General features: G+C 41.5%; 1 protein-coding gene across 1 annotated transcript; it reads right to left on the reverse strand.

Moving 5' to 3' along the window:
- Nucleotides 1–1,782: 1,782 nt before the first annotated feature.
- mfsd3 (major facilitator superfamily domain containing 3) lies at nucleotides 1,783–23,369 on the reverse strand. Its single transcript, XM_053421634.1, has 6 exons — nucleotides 23,247–23,369; nucleotides 21,913–22,741; nucleotides 13,660–13,807; nucleotides 9,082–9,182; nucleotides 6,256–6,365; nucleotides 1,783–4,166 (listed from the first exon to the last, which is right to left on the reverse strand). The coding sequence occupies exons 2-6, from the start codon at nucleotides 22,610–22,612 to the stop codon at nucleotides 3,960–3,962; spliced, it is 1,266 nt and encodes a 421-aa protein (XP_053277609.1). The 5' UTR covers nucleotides 22,613–22,741; nucleotides 23,247–23,369; the 3' UTR covers nucleotides 1,783–3,959.

Raw genomic sequence — 23,369 nt, forward strand, 5'->3', positions numbered from 1 at the left:
AGTGCCAGTTTGTATGTGTGTCAGCAGAGTAACACAATAACAACACACAGATTGCAAAAAAACTTAGCAATAAAATGTGACAGGTCAAGGCCGAACCTATAAAATGTTGGTGCAAATCCGGGAAATCCAGTTTTTCAGTTTGTTTAACACTCTCTTTAACATTCAAAGCATTTCCTCCAATTTCTTAGGGAATAATTCATTGCTCGTGAAACTAATTGGGACTATTTACAGGACTGATATCTATAATTGTGCGAAATTCGAATGGGGACTGTTGGGCCTTGATGGAGGTATGTGCTCTAGTGAGTACTTTTCTAGTTTCAGCTATAAAAAATTGAAAATGTAATTTTCCAAATATCATCCAATAAGGAAAATATGTTATTATACTATTAAAAGCAACCAACTCTTATGGTTAGATTTAGTCATAATCCATCATTAAGTTTTCCCTTTTTCTTGGTTCAATTCTGCCACGTATCCATTCGAAATCACTAAAGTAAAACTAAAGTGAGACTTTCAGAGCAGCTTCAGCTCATTCCTGAGAGGAGGAGGCAGACGATCCTGTTGGTTTTGCAGAGTTTGAGGTTTTTCTGGACAGTTTGGTGTCTTTTTTCAAAATTAATTGATCGCTCTCTTCCGGCTGTCACCCTGAATATTTTAGGGAGGCCAGCATTCATACTGAAAAAGCCAAATCAATGATCACTCCCACAGGATTATAGGCCCATTTCAAAAACCCTGTTCGTATCCCGAATCCTTGAAAGGGTGGTACTACTAACCCAACTTTGATCTGTGTGTGACAAAAATAAAATATATTCCAGTCTGGATATCGCAAACGACGGAGCACAGAAACCGTTCTCCTTAGGATTAAAAATGATCTATTGATGTCAGCCGATGCTGGTGATTGCTCCGTCTTACCGCTCAAACAAAACAGAAATAATAATCTTCGGTCCCGATCAGCTAACAGGCAAATTACTACAATTTCTCGGTCCCCTGGCAACAAATATGTAAGCAACAGCTAAAGATCTAGGTATCACATTCGATTCCCAACTGAATTTTAAAACACATGTCAATGATATCACTAAATACTGCTACTTCCACATCCAAAATATATATCCAAAATTAAATCAGTTTAATCTCTATTTGTATATTTTTTGCCATGTATTTTGTGAAGAACTTTGTAACCTTGTTTAAATAAGTGATTTACAAATGAAGTTATTATAATTTTTTATGATCTATAGGATCACACACTGCTGAGACGGCTGTAAAGAAAATGACAAGTTAAGGACTTGCGGTTTCATGTGACTTTTCAAAAGACACCAAACTAAACAGGCCTATCGTTTCCGACGCTCGCTCTTCTCTGAGAACGGCGTGTGGATAAAGCATAAGCCTCTCTCCTCAAACCCTCCCTCTCTCTCTGCCTGTGCGCCGCCAATCCCACTAAACAAACAGCACACCCAGATAATGAGGCCTGGTGAGAAAGTGTAGAGTGGAGGTGTATTGAGGGACTATGTAAACTGGCCTAATCCTCCTTCACAGCATTTGTTGTGTCATTAGAGCTGTATGGGTTGACGATCCTGTGACACAGCCCCTATTCACTCCTGTAGCCCTCAGCCACTACACAGCAAAGAGCTGGTGCTCAGAGCCGCTGTAAACCATAGTGGATGTTCAGCCCTTAAAGACCTCACAGGACCTCTCCCCTGAGGACAGAGTGTGGTAAAGATGTGCTGATAAGATGTCTCTCTTTTACACACACACACACACACACACATAAAGAAACAGACTCGAGGATTCACTCAGAAGCTTTATTTTCTTTTGCCAATCTCAGGCGACACAGTAGCTGAGAGACAAGAGATGTGCTTTGCAACATGTGGATGAACAAGTAATGACGTGACATGACATCACTTTATTTGTTATATGGTCGACAGCAGGTGACCAGTTGTCTAACCCCCTTAAACTTGCTCAGATCATTGCTTTTATTCAAACCAACCCATCCTCATCTCACCTGTCTTTCTCCTTTCAGCACAATCTACAATTAGATTAGAACTAATGTCTTATTTTCTACTAATACATTCACCTGCATAAATTATTTAATTGGATTCTCCCAGAATGTGGTGAAAAAAACATTCTGTGCTGCTGTTTTATTCATATTTTAAGAGTAATTTAAGGAAATTACTTTCTATAGTATACAGTACCATGAGAGTTACAGTATATTTTATAATACTTATTTAATTGTACATAACACAAAAAATACTCAACTTACTAGTTATTCTGGTCTTTCAAATTTTATTGAGAGCTGTGTTGTCAATGAGTTAAAAAACGGAGACAAGATGGCACCATGCTGTGTGTAAGGCTGAGGTTTCCTAAGGGAAGTAGGTTGACTGCCGTATAATCAGAACCATTTATTGCATTAGCCTTTCTCGAAACAACAATTTACAGCTAAATAACAGCAAATTTTTCAGGAAAGTCTAAGATAATTAAGCTAGAAAAGGTGAGACCTGTATAATAAAGCAGGATTTTACTCTGGAAATTCAGTGACTGATTAAACAGAATAAATGTTCCTCATACAACAGCTGAAATTTTCTTTAGTCAAAGAGACAATAACTGAAGATTTACATTGGCGACCAGCTAAAGTAACAAAGGCCCTGTTCAGACCTGGTGTTAACATCCATCCTGAGATCTGATCATAAGTCAACAAGGTGAAGTTCGTCTGTCACACCTGGTATCACAATGTGTCCTGAGGGTGTCTCCTGTCAACATTTGAGATCACATGCAAATAAACACGTATGTCATTTGTGTTCCCAAACCACGAATGATGTTTTTATCCGGTTGAATTTAAGGATGTGTCAGTTGACAATATTAGTGTGTGTATGTAGAAGAGAGAGATAGAGCGAGCGCAGTCGGGACGGACTGAAACAAATCTTGTGCAGCTCAGCTATGAAGCAAGATTTTACCAAATTGAGAAAAAACATCAGCCATTTTGTGATTGTCAGTGTTGATTTTGTGGCAGAAATCAACAAATCAAAGAATGGACACTGAGTGGTGTAAAAACACATTTAAACTGTAGCGGGTCAGAGATGTCAGCTGAGTAGCTGGTCCCTCATATGTGGCCTAGCGTGGAATTATTGTTTTATGTTTTATTAAAGACTGTGGTCACATGAACTGTAGTGTGAGGGATCAGATCTCAGGACACATTCAGGATGCACCTAGGTGCGTTCAGACCTGAACTTAGCGCTGACCACTTGTGATCCCAGCACTCTGATGTTAATACCAGCTCTGAAGTAGTGGACGCATGTGGTGAGACTACTTTTTGTGAATGAAACAACACTCTACTTGGTGCAGTTACTGTGTAAAACATCTGCCTCCTGTGCCACATACCATACGATGCTGATACGAGGAAGTAGAGAAGCATTCATTTAGAACTGTAAACCATAGAACTCATGGGAATGGCGCACATTTTCATACAAAGCACAAAATGATAGAAGAAGCTTCACAGAGTCGTGATATTGCTTTTGGCTACAGCTCTAATTGCTGGCTTATCAAAACATGTAACATGGCTCAGATCGTGAAAAAACAGCTTCGTACAGTGTGACAGTACATCATTGCCCTGCGCATGAATCCTGCCCAAAAAACTGCTAACAACATCCCAACCCTCACCTACATCCATATCTGCAGGTTTCATCGTGCTACTGTCAATATTAAGACTTTTCCAAATGTTGTAAGTGCAACACAAAATGTCAAGGCCAGTTTTTCCAGTGAAATAAATAAAAAGTTTGCTCTGTAATAAGAGTAAATGAGCAAATGGCTGATTTCTCCTTAAACATGGAAAACAAGAAATCTAACTTGTTCAAGTTCTTCTGTACCTAGATGATTTACTGACGTCATGAGGGGCATGTTTGATGGGAGCTCTGAGGTGTCTACATTCAGCACCTGCAGACGCCCCCGTATCACGACCTTTCACCCTGATGTCATTTGGGCTGTTCTTTGAGCTGGTGTTCCCTGAGAGCACCAGTGAATGTAGCCGTCCACACATGCAGGGCCGTCCCGGCGGAGAGGGTGAGGAAGAAGAGGAAGGCAACTTGGAACCCGAACCAATCCACCACGCCTCCAGCCAGAGCGCTGAACGTCAGCTTCCCCAGCACCTCCAGAGTCGCCAGGAAACTGTAGTGAGTCGACTGAAGGGAGAACATCAGCCGAGAGGAAGTTGGAGGAGGACGAATGATCAGAAAAAAGTGTTTAAAGGAGTTGGTGAAGGAGAGGATATTGAGAGGATAAACAGGACAAGGGGGAGAAAGAGGGTTTGGGAAAGACAGAAAGACAATGTGAGTTAAAGGAGTGTCACATGGGTGGAGAAGGTAAAAGTTCTATCCTGTGGTATACATTGATTAAACTGTTAAACCTTTATCACAAAATAATTCACTCAAACCGACGAATGTGTGATTTGAATTCTTCAGGTAGTGTAAAAAGGTGTAAAAGAGAAAATAATACAGAAAAAAAGATTGAACAAAAAACTAAAACACAAAAAACTAAAACAAAAACACACAAAAAAAAAAGAGGGTAGCCTGAAAGACACTGCGTGAGATCATGGCCTGAGACGATGGGAGGCGGCCAAATGTAGAAGAGTATCTGATCCCAGCCTTAAGGCTTTCAAGACGGAATAAGAGTGAGAGAAACAGAGGTAGAGAAATAGAGGGGGGGGGGGGGGGGGGGGCTGATTACATAATCTCTCTGAGCCTCCTCTCTCCCTCTCTCTCTCTCTCCAAAAGAGCCCCATTCACCAGGTGAATCCAAAAGAGGACTCTTGTGACTCTATTGATTGTGACGAATATAAAAAATACTAAAACTTGTTTTGAATTCACCAATTAAACAAGGCCATTCTTTACTTTGTCTACAAACAACTCATAAGGCCTTCTTAAAAGGACAAATACCAACTATTAGCCGGTAAATAGATAGGATAAAAATGAATTGGCAACTTTGGATGATTATTTAATCAATCGCTGGAAGTCGTTTTTTTTTTTGTAGAAGGACCACAGGCTTTACAAGCACTAAAAAAGTGTTTTGCTAGCAGTTCATGACAGCCCATGAAGAATGTTTCTCACTGGAAAAGAAAGACTGGAAATGAAATGAATCCACTTCCATTAGAGTTGAGGAACCGGTGGTGAGCTGAGACCATATTTGAGCCGCTGCTGAAGGTCTGCAGGCCGAAGTAGAGAGCTCTGAGAGCCGCTGTGACCGCGGCTAAGTGAAGTGCCTTTATCCTGAGCAACTTGTTTAACAGATTTGGTTACGTTCTCCTGGGGATCGTTAACAAGCACTCACACTATCGGCTTTCTGTCATTGGATAGCGCTACCTTAAACAACACACACACACATATACACACGCACACAAGTTCAGGTGAGCTAATGCTCTCCCCTCCGCATACACACAGATTCACACACAGATTCACACACAGCGACACACTAAAAAACAAACAGGATTTGTGTCATGAGAACCTCTCAAACCCTTCCTGGTTCTCATCATCATACGTCGTGATTGGTTCGCTCCTCTTATTTATTTTCAGTGCACCCCGAAGCTGATATCTTTAAGGCAGCAGCCGCTGATTTCTTTTTTTTCCACCCTCCTCTTCTCCATTTTGAGAGTGACAGCAATTTAAATGATAATTTGTCACCTTCAGAGATTGAGTGAGCGACGTCTGAACGGCTGTGCGTACAACGATCACCTCCAGGCAGCGATGGCCCAGTTACGGCAGGGACAAAAGGAGTTATGTCAAGGAGGAGAAAACGAAAGAGGAGAGGAAAAAGTCAGAGTGGAAACGAGAGCATTTAAAGGACTAGAGAATGACAAAGAAGTAGAGTGAGGTGGTAGAGGAGACAATGCCACTGGGGGGACCAAAAAAGAATAGAAGCGATGGACAGAAACTGGGTCTGCTTTGACTTTAGAGATGTTTCAGGGGGAAACAGCTGATGAGAACTGACGGGTGTAGGTGACAGAAGGTGTTGTACTTTACGCTGATGAGTTCCCTCCACAACCCCCAATGAAAACCAGAGGATATGACCTCACATTACAAAATAGCGCAGTTAAACTAAGACAAACGAGAGGAAAGAAGGGAAGGAGGGCGAAGAAAGATTGTGTTGTCTGTTTGTTAAGCCACAGGAGTTGATCTAAGACCACAATAAACTCTGTATACTGACATGAGAATTATTATATAACAGCAACGAGGGTCTGCAGAATAGGTCAGGTACGTGAGAAAAGGATTTGTTTACCTGAATGCTTTCCTCAGCTCTCTGAGTGCAATGCATCATAGTTGTAAAGGTGAGCGTGGTGATGAGACCGCCCAGGAAGTGTTGACCGCTCATGCTGAGGATGGCCATGCCTGAGGGAACGGACACATGCCAACAGAGTCAATGACAAACACACGACTGAGAAACACTACAGTAAGTTTTACTGGGAGAAGTAGCACATTGTCAATTTCACGACGGTGTCTGCTCGAGTCAAAGCAGAGCGGCAAAGCAGTTGTAAACGGTGAGCCGCTGAAGCCTCTCCTCTCTCCCATCACCAGCCCCTCTCCCCCTTGTCCCCGAAACACAAGCAGTGTATCCTCTGAGGGGAAGTGGCAGTGCAGCGTTAGCTGGGGGAACACAGAGGAACCACAGAGCCTATCTGTCTCTGCTCCCGCTCACACTGAATTATTCACTCAAGCCGCCAGAGTTTTTGCCGAAGACTCTTCAGTCAGCGACACAAGACTGTTGGAGTCACACAGATGCACCGACTGATCACACTGGAAGAGTGGGAAGCGGAGGGTTATCATGTAATATTGAAATATCGGAAACTGAATGTTTTTCACGGTTGAGTTTTCCTGAGATCTTTGTTCTGGGTTGAAAGTGGAGGAGGGAAAGGCCCCAACTTTCAGTCTGAGAGGTTTGATAGGGGAACAGACAACTCCGGCAGAGATGAATGATGCGGGTTTGAATCCCCAAATGCTTTGCGCCTGTGCTGTGCGACAGAATCAGATGTGTCATTCAGACATTAACAAGTGAATGGCTCTCTGGAGAAAGACAGCGCGTGTCTATCAACGTCCTCTGCAACATGTACTCATGTGCTGTATTCACGCTGAACATCTGACTCAAAGGCTTGTACTGCAGGCCAGTGGTTCACAACCTGTTTTGGGAAATCCTTTTATTTTTTATATATTTCTGTCAGTGTATAAATCTGTGTGTCGTTATACCCGTTTAAACACTGTCTTGCCCCTCTTCATGTTGACAAGCTATTGTACATAAAGCTGTGATTTCTGACTCTGTGTGTAAAGGTAAAAAGAAACAAAAAAAGAGAAAAGATATTATTATAGGTGGTATAAATAAATAAACTATTCTGATCTCTTCATTTTCCTATCCCTCAACAACTTCTTGGGACCCCGGCCCAGTCTGTCAACCACTGCAACTGGGAACTGATGTAATACCATTCATTTTTACACGTGTCTGAGTATCGATGGGAAACCTACAGGAGGTGACAGATTTACAGCTGTCAGTGTGTAGGTCTATTGTAAAGTCCTGCTGTGTGGATGTTACTTAACCTTTATATCAAATTACTCACCTGTCAGAAAAAATACATTTTTCTTCCTTTACTATAAAGAATGGACAACACACAGCTAATGTAACAAATATCCGGGGGCTGAATGCACCAAGAGAATCCCACAATGCAACAGTGCAGCAGTACAGTTGGTGAATGTCAGTGTTTACTGTAGATGATATCTTTGTTGTATTTGTCAGTTGTTGCTGGTGAAAGCATCATTTTGACCATTGCTCCTGTTTGCTATTCCACAGTTTAACTGTAGACTGTAGATCAATATGACTTTGAGACATTTAACAAATCTGTTGAGTCTCATTTAAAGTTCAGTAAGTGTGACTGTATTTGTGTTTATCCAAGACAGAGTGTTTATCCACACAGAGTCAGGTTATACATCTATCGCCTAAATATTATTTACATGTAACAGCATCTTAGTGAGTTTGGGTGTTTACAAGGAAACAGTTTTAAAATGACCTTGTAGATCTGTGTCAGAAATAATCTCTGTCCACTCTAACGTACTAGAAATACATTAAACCTGACCTGTTGAGGAGTTGCACATGGGTGTATATAGGCAACTGGACTTGCTGATGTTTCTTTAAAACCCTGCTCCTATCAGGCTTCTTCAGTTCTTCTTGAGTAAAAGGTGAAATGTCTTCAAGAAACACCAGCAAGTCTAGTGGTCTGTGTACTCATGTACAACTGCTGGATGATACAATGAGCTAGATGATTGAGAATCAACATTCATGTACACAGCTCATGTGCACACAAGTGCCAGCAGGGAAGACTGACTCCTCTGGAGCGGGTTTCTTAGTTCCATTTAATAATAATACTAAAAGAAAAAAAATATTTGAAAAGTATGAGCAGGGATTTCCTTGCTTTTATTAACACCAAGATGGGACTGTCAATGGCAGTAATACGTATTTTACATCCAAATTAGCAGGTATGTGTGAGTTTTATTAAATATGGGTAAACCTGCTAAGAAAAGACAATTGACTCTTTTAAACCCCTTTCTACTGCAGAGTAATTTGACATCGGAGTGAAATCAAATTGCGTCCACTCCATTACAGACAAAAGTCCTATCTAAGTGGGTGTTAGTGGGTTTTTTAACCAGTGGAAAAGGGTGTAAGTATTAGCGATTCTTTTTAATCTCCGCTGGTAATAAAGGCATGTCAAACCCAATCAGAAAGCCATGAGCGTGACTGTGTCATTGTTTAAAAAATCCAGACTAAAGCGTAGCCCTGTAGTTACAAACTAAAACAAAACACGCAGCATTTCCAAAAGTCTCTGTTTTTTTTGGGATAAAAAACTGTAGAGTATATAGAGTGGACGTAAATGCAACTGTTATGCATTTTAAAAGTAGAATGCATTAGTGTGGTGATAGCTTAACAGGGCCATTCCAATAACAATCATACTTCTTGACTTTTCACCTCCTGCTAATCACCTGACCAACTAAGCTAAGGAATCATGTGGGTTCCAGTTCAGTAGTGGCCTGTCGTCTTGTCTGTGACTGTATTTCTGTTTCTCACCTTTCATGAGCGGTGATGGTTCCAGTATGGTGAGAAGAGAGCTCTGGAAGACCATGCTGATGGTTCGCAACACAAACACACGTCGCATCAGGGCCCCGATGCTGAGGAAAGAGCAGCAAACGAGCCAAATATCAGAGAGATACTCACCAACTTTAAGGAACAAGTGTTAATGTTGAGCAGTGTGATAGGTGGTGACAGCATCTCCAGGCTGATAACATTCAAATTAGACACAATTCTATGTTTCTTTTCATGTCACACATAATTATACCCACACACACATACGGATGATCACACACACTAACATGCTAACATGGAAGTAAACAAGTCCCCAGACACTAATTGATCCCTGTTAGTGCAAGAAAATCATCCCCCTGTGGGTTTTTGTTCATGACGTAATCAATAACCTAAGGAGATCCCCAGCATGAGGACGATAATTAATCACTGTTAACATACATGCACACACAAACACACACACAAAAGAGCTCGCACTGTTGTGTGACATCAGGGATTAATAATGCCAATCACTCAGAGGACGCCTGCCACTCAAAGGACTAAGTGTGTGTTTATGTTTTTTTTTTGCATGTAATTATTTATGTGTAAAAAAGGCTGTGAGGAAGAGAGAAAGGGCCTGACACACACAGAGATGGATAAAGAATAAGAGGAACAACATGAGAATGTCTTATTCCAGGATCGAGAAGTCCCATGCTCGTCGACCAAATGCTGATATCACACTCATTTAGTCTAAAGAAAATAAACATTATAAAACCAAGTATGCCCGAGTTAAACTGCTCGCTGACCAGCTATTTTAATTTATTATAAACGTATTCTAAGGATTGTATTAGGATCAAGTTCAGTTACTACAATAATAGATTTACAAGTTGCTAAATGTGGGAAATTTCAAAGAGTTTTTAAACATGTCTGCTACAACGACGGACTTGAAACAAAGGTCCCTGACCACAATTGATCGGGTACATCAGCTGAGTGGGTGGTTCAGGGCTGTAATTAAATATTTTCAAAGTCAAATAACCTGCCGATTCTTTTCTAGATTCATCTTTTTTTTGGTAAATTGACCATCACCGTTTCTTAGAGCTCAAGGTTGTGTGTGCAGTGTTATTACAGCCTCCAAATATTTCCATATATTATTGAAATTTTTTATTTTTGACATTTTAAGACCCCATGGAAATCCCAAGCAAGCAATGATCAAAATAGTCGTAAACCGACTGATTGATCGACTCATTATTTCAGCTCTCGTACAAACGGCGCCTTTGAAATTGAGGCCACGAAGTCAAAGAAAAGCATTGAGTACACCAGATTTGACTTGTTCATAACTATTTCTAATACTGACCTTAAATCAACTGAAATCTGTGAATTTAACTATTTCTTTTTCTCTACAAGACTCTCTCTCTCTTTCCCTTTCTCTCTCTCACCTTCATTTCTTCTCCTCTCACCATCTCTCCCTCTCCACCCAGAAAACCAATCCTTCATCATTCACATGCTAAAGACATTCTTCTCTGTGCTGCTCATTTACCTCCCTTCTCAATGACAGTCTTTCATATCACGCACTCTCAAGAGATTCTGAGAGGAGTGGGTGTGTGTGTGTGTGTGTGTGTATGTTTGTGACAAAGAGAACCTGCCTGGTTGCTACCTCAGATGGGTCGGGCCCAGATAAGAATAGCCATCCTCTCAAGTTGCCAGTGGCAGTTGTAAAGGGGGTCAGTCACTGACCACTCAGCCGTTTCTGATGGTGGGGAGGACAAACCTTCCAACTGAGCTTTTAGAGGTGGGACCAAGCCTACTGCACAGACCTGCTGTGTGTGTGTGTGTGTGTGTGTGTGTGTGTGTGTGTGTGTGTGTGTGTGTGTGTGTGTGTGTGTGTGTGTGTGTGTGTGTGTGTGTGGTGTTGGTGTGTGTGTTGGTGTGTGTGTTGGTGTGAGTGTAGTGAAAGAAAAGTGTTCATCTGAAAATATAAAGTGGATATAACCACAAAATATAGACTTTTACACCACTGAGTCATAAATATAACATGTTCTTTTAGGAATTCTTGGACATTTCTCATGTTTAACAATTTAGAGGACAAAACAAATGTTTCTATTTTCCTGACCCAGTGAATACTGGGTCGGTGGAGGCGGTGGTCTAGTGGCAGAAACTTGGACTATGGGCAGAGAAGGTCTCTGGTTCGTCTCTGGTTCAACTCCACGGAGAGACAACAAAAGACGAACCTGGATTGATCCGTCCAAAAATCCAAGAGTCTCCCTACCCTTTCTAGTGCCCCTGAGCAAGGCACCTTACTCCCCCAACATCTGCGCCGTACATGGTCGCTCACTGCTCTGTGTGTCCTGCACCAGATGGGTCAAAAGCAGAGATTAAATTTCCCTACCTGCATGAGTGTGCCTTTGCATGTCTGTGCATGTGTTTGGGACTAATAAATGCATCTTAATCTTAATCTACAAGCACATTTTCACCTATCACACTGAATTCTAACTTAAAATTATTAAATCTGTATCCCTACACTTTACCAACTGTAATATTGCACATACTGGTGAATCAAAATGTTGTATAATTTGTCTCTTCAGATCTCCATTAATTGTGGGTTTAAATATCTTACTATTGAAATAGTCAGATTCTGACTGTTAAATTAGTTTAAAAAAAAAAAAAGTAATTCTCAAAAAATATATTGGAAACATAAACTCTATTAAGAGAAAATCCAAACCCAGTGCTCCTTGTTTTGTATAAAATCTTTAAACGTAACTGGATCAATCAGAACTCATTCTAATAGAGGGTTGGAGTTTTAGTAAATATTTAACAATGATGATTTGTTTAAATCTATAACCATCAAATGCCTGTTTTGTTAAACCTAGGTTTCCCAAAGAATGTCTCCCCATCTTTAGCAGAACAAGATGTTTATTCAATATACTACAGAGTAGATTTTCCATCTCTGTCAGTGTGTGAACATATTACTGCCTTTACAAGTTAGGGAGTCTTTTAACAGGTGAGATGGAGAGAAAGAACGAAAGATCAAAAGCCAAAATATGACAATGACATCTTTTGAGAGTGCTCTCCCTTCAAAAACATTTTGCCTTTGGAGAAATGCTCTTGTCTGCTAGTGTCACTTTACAGGAGGAAAACAAGATCTGGGAGCTGAAAGCACAAAACAAAGACTAAAAGACAGACATCAGACAGAGCAAGATACATGTCAACAACCGGGCAAGCACACAAAGTATAAACACAGATACCAACAGAGAACCAAAATACACAACTTTACCTCTTTTTAACAGACAAGCTGTGTCTCCCTTACCAGCCTAAGATCTTGATGGAAAGGGGCTAAAAAGCTAAATGTTTTCTAGGTGGAAGGAAGAATGGACTCATGGATGTTTTCTTATGAGTACAGTAACACCCGATGAGGAAAGTAACACATTATCTTCCATAAAGGCATTGTTATTTATAGTTTTCATTACATCACACTGGCCATAGGCAGAGCTGTGCTATAATGTGATCCTAGTATAAGCAGACATAGACTTATGCAACAAAGGCTGGGCACAAACGGCACAATGTCAATATGCTGAAGCGGACAACATGTAAAGGTTCAATTCAACCATACGATGAAGACACAGAGATAAAAATAAAACTTTCTATAGAAATGTATATAAAAGGAAATTTTGTATACCAACAGCTTTTAAAACATTATACTAGAACCAAAATATTGCATAAAAGGGATAATACTGGTGTTTCAGCACATCTATCACAATGTACTGCAGCCATTCTAATATATTAATCATCACCAGAGTTTAACATCTTAGTATCCATCTGTAAATCTGAGAATGAAATTCAACCAGAGTCGCTTGTATCAGCACACAAGTAGGTGTGTGTGTGTGTGTGGGTGTATGTGTGTTAGATTTGCTGCTCATGCTGTTCTCAAACCACATGCCAAGCAGAGGGGGTCCCTGAGCTCTCAAACAGAGCTGTGTTTACTTAAATTACTGCACGCACATACACATACCCCTCAGCAAAGAAAGCTGAATGAATTAGAGAAGAAGAGGAGCAGGGTGAAGAGGAGGAAGATGAAGATGATGATGATAACGTGTTGATGAATGCGCCCCGGTGTTTGGATTCTGGAAGACAGTCTCCTCTAACCTCTTCATGCTGTTTGAAATCAAGCTGCCCTGCTCGCCCATTACACCTACTCTGAATGACTTGTCAAATTTTGGCTTTACTTTAACCATAAAAACAAATTCTTCTACCTGGCGAAATAATTGGTTGCCAAGCCTCCAAATGTAAAGGAATCCCTTTTGTGATGATATTTTTCAAATTTTTTATGTTTACATGTATCAAAAGATGAATAGTTTTTTTGAGAAACTCACATTTAACCTTAGGTGAATATAAGAAAATGTGGATTTGATGTTGAGAACTTTCACACTGTGTAGTCTTTTCCATCTCCTTAACAAATGTCACTCCTTTCCCCAATTAATGTTATGATCAGCAAACTCTGCAGATTGGTATAATAACACTGCCAAACAAAAAATGTTGATGTCGGTGTTGACCAAAAGAGTTGGTGAGAGCGATACTGGTGATGAAGGCTACCTGAACTGAGACAGCAGCAGGCCTCCCAGGGACGACCCGCCGATGGAGAAGCCCATGGCGATGACACCGTTCCAGAAGCCGAGCTCCCTGGCGGTCATGTGGTGATCCAACAGGAAAAGAGGAAACATGGTGACTGCACCCTGCTCACCTGCAGTGACAGGAGGAGAAAAAGCGACAGAGAGAAGGACATGAAGAGGAAAAAGGGAAGACATGAATGAGGTATCCTGGCAAATATAGTGATGATAGAGTCTATTGCTGCAGAGTAAAATATGCAATTAATACCCTGTGTGTTATGTGTCTATTTCATACTAAACATTATCATTTTCCAAATACAGTCTGTGAGACATCTCCTGAGTACACACGCCTGCTCCAATCACAGTCAAATACGATGAGCATGTTGAACCAAACTGTTTAGCCTGCAAGACTGAACAACACGGTTTTCCTGAGATGACGATTGCAGAATCAAATACAGCGCACTGACACGCGGCGCACCTATTCCTAGAAAGTGTCAATAATAGATGCCTGACAAGAAAAAGAATACGTTCAGTCACTTTATCAAACGGGGGCCTAGCACTTTTCCTAAAGCACAAAAAGGAAAACACAACAAAAACACAAAACTTCCGCAGATGAAATAGACCTCACAAAGACCTTTCAGTCAAAATAAAAAGTTTATGTCAGGCAGTCAGACTTTCTCTGTGTGGCGATGAGTGTGGTGGTAATGTTCTGCTGAACACTACAGTAAAATATTCAGTGGCACTGACTATACGCCATTATTATATTAATGGAGACTGACTTCAGAAAGACAGTGGGACCAAGGAGCCGTGTGAGTGACAGCTTGGCTCCCAGACTGCTGTCAAAGACGACGCAACACAACTGACGACTCACACACTCAGTCAGCCAGGAGACAAACAAAAATAGAGAAAGAGAAAAAAAGACATGAAAGACTGAAAGAAAATAATAATAAGAGAAAGCTGAGAAGCTCCCAGTGATCGGGAGTGCAGCAGGCGGCAGAACGAGTGTCACCGCTGTAAAACCCAGCAGAAAGGTGGGGAAGGAAATGTGGATTCTCTGTGTAGGAAACACTTGTCTCTCACTTCTGTCACGCATGTTTCACTCATGGCAAATCACACACTGAGAGGGACGACTACGCTCAAGCTGGTTAAAGTAAAATTAATCAGAAAGGATTGTGGTTACTAATCCTAAACACATCTACCTGTCGGACTTACAAATGTGTTTGAGGAATATGGAGACACAGATCAACCAATGCTGTGAGTTTACGGACATCCTTTATATCACAAATCTGAACAGTATTCTGCCTGCACATCCGCCGGACAATAAACCAAATTTACCAAAAGAAGAGCTGCTCTCAGTGGAGTTCATTCCTCCACCAAGGCCCAACAGTCCCCTTATAAAGACACATTTAAATTCACAAGATCCAGATATTTATTTGGATCTGCACCAAACTGCACAAGCCAAAAGCACTATTTTGCAATGTTAAAGAGAGTGGGGGAAAAAAAATACTGGATCCGACCCTTGATCAGTATTAGCACGAACATTTAAATGGGATACATTTCTTGGAATTGGTTGAGCGGTTTCTACGTAATGCTGCTAACGTACAAATAAACGCAGAAGAAAACATAACCTCCAAGTCGAACATAAATAAAACTCTGATCCAAGTTGATTCGCTACAGTTCGGTAGAGACTGATCACAAACTGAGAATAACAACAATAAGCAGTGAAGAGGTCAACCTCCGACACTCCAGTACAGACAGACTGTGCTATAGCTGTAAGGATTAATGCAGGAAAAATTATCATCCACTTATCTATTAATAAAAGGATATTACTATACTTTAGAGGTGATTTTGAAAAAAAATACAAAAAAACGTATTGTTTGGCATTTTTCATTTCAATCTAACATGTAATATAGTCCAGTTTATTGATCAATTCATTACAAAAAACATGAACATTATCATTACTTGTAGCCCTGCAGAATATAAAGACTAGATCATATTGTGGAGTATGACAACCTAAATTTGTAGAACAAAGTGATGGGACCTACGTACGTTGATTTTATTTTAATTCTGAGTTGATCTTCCTAATATAAAGACATTAGCATCACGCCACACACCCAGTGGGAGCTGCACTGGTACCCGTATACCCTCCCTGTGCATTATTCACATCGTAATCTGTCATCCCCGGCCGCCACTGAACTGTTTGGAGCTGCATCAACTGCGCAGGAACCATATTAGTCATAATAAAGTCAACATTGGCAACAGCAGTACCCATGATGCCTGGGTTGTTTACCCCTGGTTCTGTGCTCCTGTGCCTGTCTGCTGCCTGTTGTTTCGCTCAGAGCTTTCACAGTCCTGACTTCAACTAATTATTTCTTTAAAGTGGGTGAAGGGATGGGGGGGGTTACACACAAACACACACACACACTCACAACACCAGGCTGATTATTCCTTTCTATAAATATTCTCAAAGCAACAATTGTCCATTTCAGCAGGGATTTCATTAAACATCCGCAAAGATTAAACAAGCAGAGAGGAGGGGAAGGAGGAAAGGGTAAAACCAGAGAGGAGGGGAGAGGATGAGAGTGATAGAGCAAGGGAGAGAGAGGGAAAAGGAGGGAAGAAAGTGACAACGAAACAAAAAAGAAAGAAAGAAAAGGGCAGAGGACAGTAGGCGAAAAAAGAGGGAAGAGAAGAGAGATGTGGTGCAGGAAATGACAAACATAATGTATTTCTTTTGAAATAAAAAAAGATGAGTTAAACATGACTGGAGAGATAGGAGGGCAGCCAGGGATGGAGACAGCTGAAGACAGAGGGAGAGGAGGGGGCCAGATGAACAGAGACATTGTAAGAAGGTTAGTGAAGAGGAAACAGAGGCGAGGTGGCAGCCTCAAAGAAAAGTCTGTGTTTATGTTTACATTGAGCTCAGAGAGACAAAACTGTTTAACATTACGAGGGAGGGAATGACAGAAAGAGAGAGGACAAAGTTGCTTTATCTTTCCCCACTTATTTAAAAGGTGCTTCTTCAAAACATCTACTTGGAAGCACGGAGTAGGGTCCCAGAGATCTGACACAAAGACATGAAGAGAGGAGGAAGAAATAAATTATAGAATGTATTTCAAGATGGATGATGTATCCACTTCCCCCCTCGGACTATCCACAAATAAAGCCATAATATCCCAAATAAAATGCTGCCATCTTGCACATTTGAAGCCAGGGTGTGCGTGGTAGTGATCGCGGGATGGAGACGCAGAGGTCTCACCGACACATGCACTCCACCAATCATGAGTTTCATCCTGTACTTATAGCACCAAATAACTATATCAAATTAAACCTACACCTGAATACAATTCAGTGTGATAAGAACGACACAAAATGACAGAAACCATCTTGACAAAACATTTAATTGAGGTGAACTTTGACTTTTTTGTGTGGCCCATGTCTCATCCACTTACATGGAGGATGCCGGTTTTACGACCTTTACTTCAGCCAACCACCAGATGGTGATTGAGACGCTTGGCTTAACTTTTGAGATCAGTCATCCATCTTTAAAGCTAGACTATGAAATAAACCTGTGTAGATTAAAGGCCCTGAAAACCTTTTTTGATCTACTATGAATAAAAAAATAAGGGAAGGTTATAACAATTTGAGTTATTAGTTAGTATAATACTTTAGTCAAGGTTTGGTAACGTTGATTTCTTTGCTTCACATCTTTGACTTCACCAAATAGATATAGATCAGTGCAAACAGAACTAGTGCCAGTTGTTCAAAACAGGCGTCTCAATAAGTAATACACTGGGTGACACTGGCACATTTCCGTATTTTGATTATTGTTAATGTACTACCCAAACAATTATCAGTAAAACAGTTAAGATGGGGAAAAATATGAATGTGTTGCGTTGCATGTCGTTGTAAATGGTGTGCCTACATTTTGTGCTGGTGGTCTTTACTTCAGTAAAGCCCCACTGCTACTAGTGGAAAGAGTTAGTGTGGAGCCCAGGGGTTAGATGAGGGCGAGAGGTCAACAAGGACAGTGGGGTCATATCACGACCTGCTTGCTCCAGCTTAGACAAAAGAGCCGACAGAGCAGGAGAGATCACTGAGGACACACAGTCACCCTGCACAACATTATCACTCCCTGCTGCGCTCATGCCAAACAGAGGCAGGTTTATACATACTGCATTTTACGCACACACACAGGCCTATGTGCATACACATTTCCGCTCTTTAAGCTCCCTGAGGAAAAAACAGCAAACAGAGCCTTGTCTATACACACTTTTCACAATATCCTATGAATAGTTGTCTTTTGACTTACACACCCATACAGGCACACACTAGTTTGAGTCCCTGCAGATCAATGCAGGTGTCAAGATGTTCTCTGTGGCCCATGAACATGGGAAAATTCACTTTGCAGCTCGCTAGAAGCAAAAATAACCACTATGTCTTCCCGCCCATCCCAATCTTGTTAGATTACAGGGTTGATTGTTTGTTGTCTGCGTTTATTTTCTGAGAAATATCCATTCAGGGTCTTACGACAAATACACTGTCCCAATCATTTTCAATTATGTTTTAGATATTGCATGAACTCTGGGTTACACAAGTCTTTCCAATGATAAAAAGAGACCGTGCCTTTAGAAAATATTCATCCCCTTTCCTTTTTGCACTTTATTGTTGAAGATAAAAATGTCAGATTATAAAATTGCCCTTTTGAAAACCAATTTACTCTCAATTACCATCGACGCATCTCAGGGATGCATTGGAACACAATATAGTATCACAGAAAAGGGTCTGAATACATCTCTATATTACAGACAATTATCTCAGTTGTTATTTTTTATCAACTCTGCAAAGATTTTAATCTTTATTATTTATCGATTTACGATTAAACAAAACAATGAAGAGAGCAAGCATACAAAGAAATAAAAAAAAACACAGACCAAAACTAGGAACACAGTGGAGTAAATACCCACGCCGGGGCCCAACAGTTCCCTATAAACTCACCAAAGACGCATCAAATTGCACACAATCATAGATGTCCCCTAGATATCCCCGATTTTTTTCATCAAGATCCATGATTTACCCTGGCAAATGTCAAAAATGTTCCAATAGCACATACGTTTGAGTTTTGATCATTAACTCAAACAAAAATGAAAATACTGCATTTGGATTTAGCTCATTATGTGAGATTTATGTGGCAAAGAGAACACGGTTGAAAGATCGTGCACCTGTTTGTGTAAGCATGCATAAATATGTTTACTTCTACAGCCATTTTGCTCTTCGTCTCTCTCAGGGCACCATGTGGTGGTTGTTCATTAATTCATCCCCTCCTTCAGCCTCCCTCCACGCAGTCCCTCTTTTGCCCTCTGCACCCCCTTCTGTAAGTTTGTCAGATTTCCCACTCTTCCACCACCACTCCATCTCTCACAACTCCATCACCTCTCCCCACTTGCTGTCATCCATCACCTCTTTCAACAGACTGGACCTCAGGTCTGAAGACAATACAGGGTTGATGCAGGGCAACAAACATGCAGTTAATGATACTGTTCCACTGTCCTTTTTTAATGACCATTTCTACATGTACCCCCCCTTTCATCATGATGCTGTCCATCACAAAAGTCCTGCAGGAAAACTTACCTTCATAAAGGTTTTATCAGTCTTTGATGAAACTGTTGCAACCACGTGTTATTTCAAAGGCTGTAGATGATGGCGCTATTGAGCTTCATTGCCTCATACTGAGATGTGCCCCTATTATTTTGTTTACCACATTCATATCAACAAGGACCTTTACCTCATCTAATTTAATTTTAATGTTATTATTTTATCTCCTAGCTGTCATTTTGGAGGTTAGGTTAAAGCTCAGTATCGGATCAAAGCTTTTCTCTTTTTTCTGTTCATCCACCCATTGTTTCCCCATGTGACGTCAACAACATGACATTAAAATATTTCCATCCGTTTGAGCTTATTCGCAACTTAAAATTTCACTTTTTGCCTCCTTCTGTTCCTTTTTCCCTTAAAACTTACTTTCTCACCCCCTCACGCTCTCTGTCCATGTCCCAGAGACTATACCCAGACAGTTATCCCATCTTGCACGTGGGTAACAGTTCAGACATGAGGCCCTCAATGATTGGCCACAGCATTGGATGCGGCACAAACTCAGAGTTCATTAGTGATAGATGAGGGAGAGGGGTCTGAGCTTGGTGTGTGTGTGTGTGTGTGTGGCAGAAGGGGGGGGGGGGGGGGGGGTTCAGACAGGCAGATCACAGTCTCACACAAACATACCCACGCACCCCCTTGAACAAAAACAATACTGTCTCACATTGACAATTATGCTGGCACATCCAGTGCATAATCTAAAATATTACACAATCCTCCCTGTCTACAAAGGTGGGAAATAGTTTGACGACCACAACAGGAACTGCTAACAATCGACAAGGCCGTCAATGTATATCCAGAGCTCAATCACTGAAAACACTGGGAGTAATTATTGCTGTAATCATGAGCATCAGCCGATAGCGTGTGTGCTCGTGCGACAGAGAGAGTGCTGGGGGGCTGCTCCCTAGACAGATTAAGGGGTCCAGCCAGCCTTCACATTTTGTCTAGTAGTGTCGTCTGCTGTGGCTCATCCGATTACTAAGCCACCCTTAACACTCTCTCAAAACACACACACACACACACACAAACATACACACACAAGCACACAATTTAAAAACAAAGACATATACATTCATGGACATACACCAATAAAGACTATGCAAATGTGAGGAGACAATTATATTCCCACCACCCACGTACACATAAACACACATCAGCATGATGCGCCGTCTTTCATTTCAGTTTCTGAACGCCACAGACACAAAGACACTAATCCTTACATAATCCCCTTCTGCTACCAAACACCAAACTCTGGTCAAATCAACTCTCTCTCCCACACACAAGCCTTAACTGTTTGAAAACTACTGAATTTTTTAAAAAACTTTCTCACTGGAATTAACTGACTGACAAATAAAAACTGTCTGCATGAACTTAAAGGTAGTGTCTAACTTTTCCTTACTGAGGACTCAAGTGGCCACAGCAGCGCAGTGGTGAATATTTGAACGCCTGGTTACAGTAGCACAAGTAGAGACGAGTTGAACAAGTCCGAAAACTGACTCCGTAGCCCATCAACATCCATGAGAAGATTGCAAACATTGCTACTAATAGCCATAAGCTAAAAGGGCAAGTGAGGGTGTAGCATCAAAAGCCCAAGAGAACATTCAAATGAATAAAGCATGGGTTTTATTTCTTATGCATTCAACTTTTCATTTGCAAGGGGGGATTCTAATTCATTCTCTTAAGAGTTACATATTTCAAACTAACACTGTCTTCTCATCGTAGTGCCTCAGGTTTACACTTTATGTGACATTACAAATAACAGTTTCATCCAAGAAGGGCCTGCACTTCTCAACGTGCACACAGGACCTGTTAAGACAAGATAAACTGCCCTACAACAATTACCCCACAGTCCGGTCTCATGTGCTCGCTCATGACTTCAGCCTACATTGATGTGCCAACAGAGACATCTAGTGGTGAACTCTGGGCTCTGCTCTACACTACAACTGAAGAAAGTTTCACAGTGGACGAAAGAGAGAATTTCAGGAAATAGAACCGTCCATTGCTTATGGGAAGTTGTTTTCTTTTGCTGTCTGGTTTGTGAAGAGGAAATAAAATAAAATTGATCGATTGATAAAATGGTCTCCCATTTCTACGTAGATGTTCAGCAGCTGTTCCTACTTCAGTCTTTTTCTTGCTCTTTCTTTCTAACTAGGTTCCTGATCATTCAACCTGAATATGATAAGATCTGCAGCAATTATTCGATTAATCAACTTATAAAAACAAATGAAATGTATGTATTCATTGTTTTAGTCATTTATCAAGAAATTCCCAAACCGCTCTCTTTTGTTTTAGCCTCTCTAATGTGAAGATGTTCTGTTTTCTATCCGTTCTATATCATTACAAACATCCAATCTCTTGACTGTTGGTCCAGATAAAAAATATTTGAAGACATTTGTTTTTGAAACACTTAAAAGGTCAGACAATTAATAGTTAAGTATACATTTTTGACACATTAATTGAGAATAAAAATGATTTACACAAATAAAACTTTTTTCCATTGGATCAGTTCAGAAAAACTATAAGGGTATATATAAGGTATAACAAGTGAAGAAATGATAGTTTAACCATATATTAATGTACTCAGACTTACCCAGTTTGTATGTCAGGACATACAGGACCGTCCATGGCGTGCCAGGCACTGCCAGCATCTTCCTCCACACCCTCCATGGCATCATAGCATCCAATCCCTGCGCCCCCCTCCTGCTGCCATCAGCCTGCTGGCCCTTTAAAGTATCATCATCCAGCACAGGGGTCCCCCACACAAACAGAGCCACCCCTGCATACACAAACGTCAGCAGCATAAACATCCAGCTCCATCCAGCCACGTCAATCACCGCCAGCAGCCCCCCGCCAGCGAACACCGAGCCAGCTTTGTAGCCCACGACCTGAGCCGTGTTGCCCAGCCCCAGCTCCCCGCGACCTTTCAACAACCCCACCGCTGCTCCATCTACGGCAATATCCTGGACTGAGGCCAGGGTGTTCATGGCCAACAGGGTTCCTGCCACTCCCCAGATATGTGCTTCTGGGGCCAAGGCAGCACTGGCGAGGCATGTCAGAGCCAGGCCAGACACTGTCGCCACCAGCCAGTACCGCTTTGTGCTGAGCCGGTCCACCAGTGGAGCCCAGAGCACCTTGAGGACCCAGGGGAAGTAGAGGATCTTGGTGAAGCCGATGCGGGTGAGGGAGTGACCGGCTCCACGCAGGTAGACGGGGAGCAGTGAAGACTGGAGACCGTAGGGGATGCCCTGGACAAAGTACAGCAGGCCCAAAAAGACTAGTTTGTCATTCATGGTCTAGCTCCAGACGGGACTCTCTCACTGTGCTGACACTGCCGAGGTCCATGGGTCAGGTCACCGTCATCACACTGGTGTAAGGGGAGAACCCAAGATGGACTGACTGACCCAGATGAGCTGACTGACCTGGAATGAGAAGACAGAGTGTGTGAGGTTCAGGGACACATATGTTAAACCTATGATACTAATGATGACGACACAGGGGGTCATACATTACAGCTCCTGGCTGCTCAGGATGGTTTACTGCTGCTCTGCCCAGCTCAGGTTCCTGTAACCTGGCTAACGTTAGCCTGCTCAAAGTCAAACCACTAATTTACACAGATAGGATCAATATGGAGGCGACCACACTTTATTTCATCATTAAACTCAAACACAAACGAGACTTCATATCGCTGACATCACACTGACGCGTCTGACAGCTGAGTTAGTGGTCACACAGGCTGTTCAGCTAAGGTTAGCTAGCTAGCATGCTGTCATGCTGTCGTGAAGAAGGAGCCGCTTTACAACACGTTACAACATGTCAGAATTATTAAAGGGTTATTTTACAGTGAGACAACGCGTACCGCAGCCGCCACGAGAGAAGCAGTAACACATGCTGAGATTTAAAGTTCTTAGTTTAGCAGCAACTAACCTGAGACGGTGGTCCGCTTGTTTATAGTTGAGGGCTGAATGAGCTATGAGGTTGCCAGGTGCGGTGACAGCGATCCGTATTCTGCAGAGGGAAAGTCAAGGGAGCAGAGAGCGTGTGTTCTCT

The sequence above is a fragment of the Pleuronectes platessa genome, chromosome 4 (genome assembly GCF_947347685.1).
Source record: "Pleuronectes platessa chromosome 4, fPlePla1.1, whole genome shotgun sequence".
Lineage (NCBI taxonomy): Eukaryota > Metazoa > Chordata > Actinopteri > Pleuronectiformes > Pleuronectidae > Pleuronectes > Pleuronectes platessa.

Bases quoted from the DNA above. Each gene is read 5' to 3' on its own strand.
- mfsd3 (XM_053421634.1), bottom strand. From the start codon at position 22,612: ATGAATGACAAACTAGTCTTTTTGGGCCTGCTGTACTTTGTCCAGGGC. The intron at 13,808-21,912 runs GTAAGTCTGAGT...CTGTCACTGCAG, and splicing joins TGTCCTGACATACAAACTGG to GTGAGCAGGGTGCAGTCACC. The intron at 9,183-13,659 runs GTAGCCTTCATC...CTCTTTCCTCAG, and splicing joins CTGCTGCTGTCTCAGTTCAG to CATCGGGGCCCTGATGCGAC.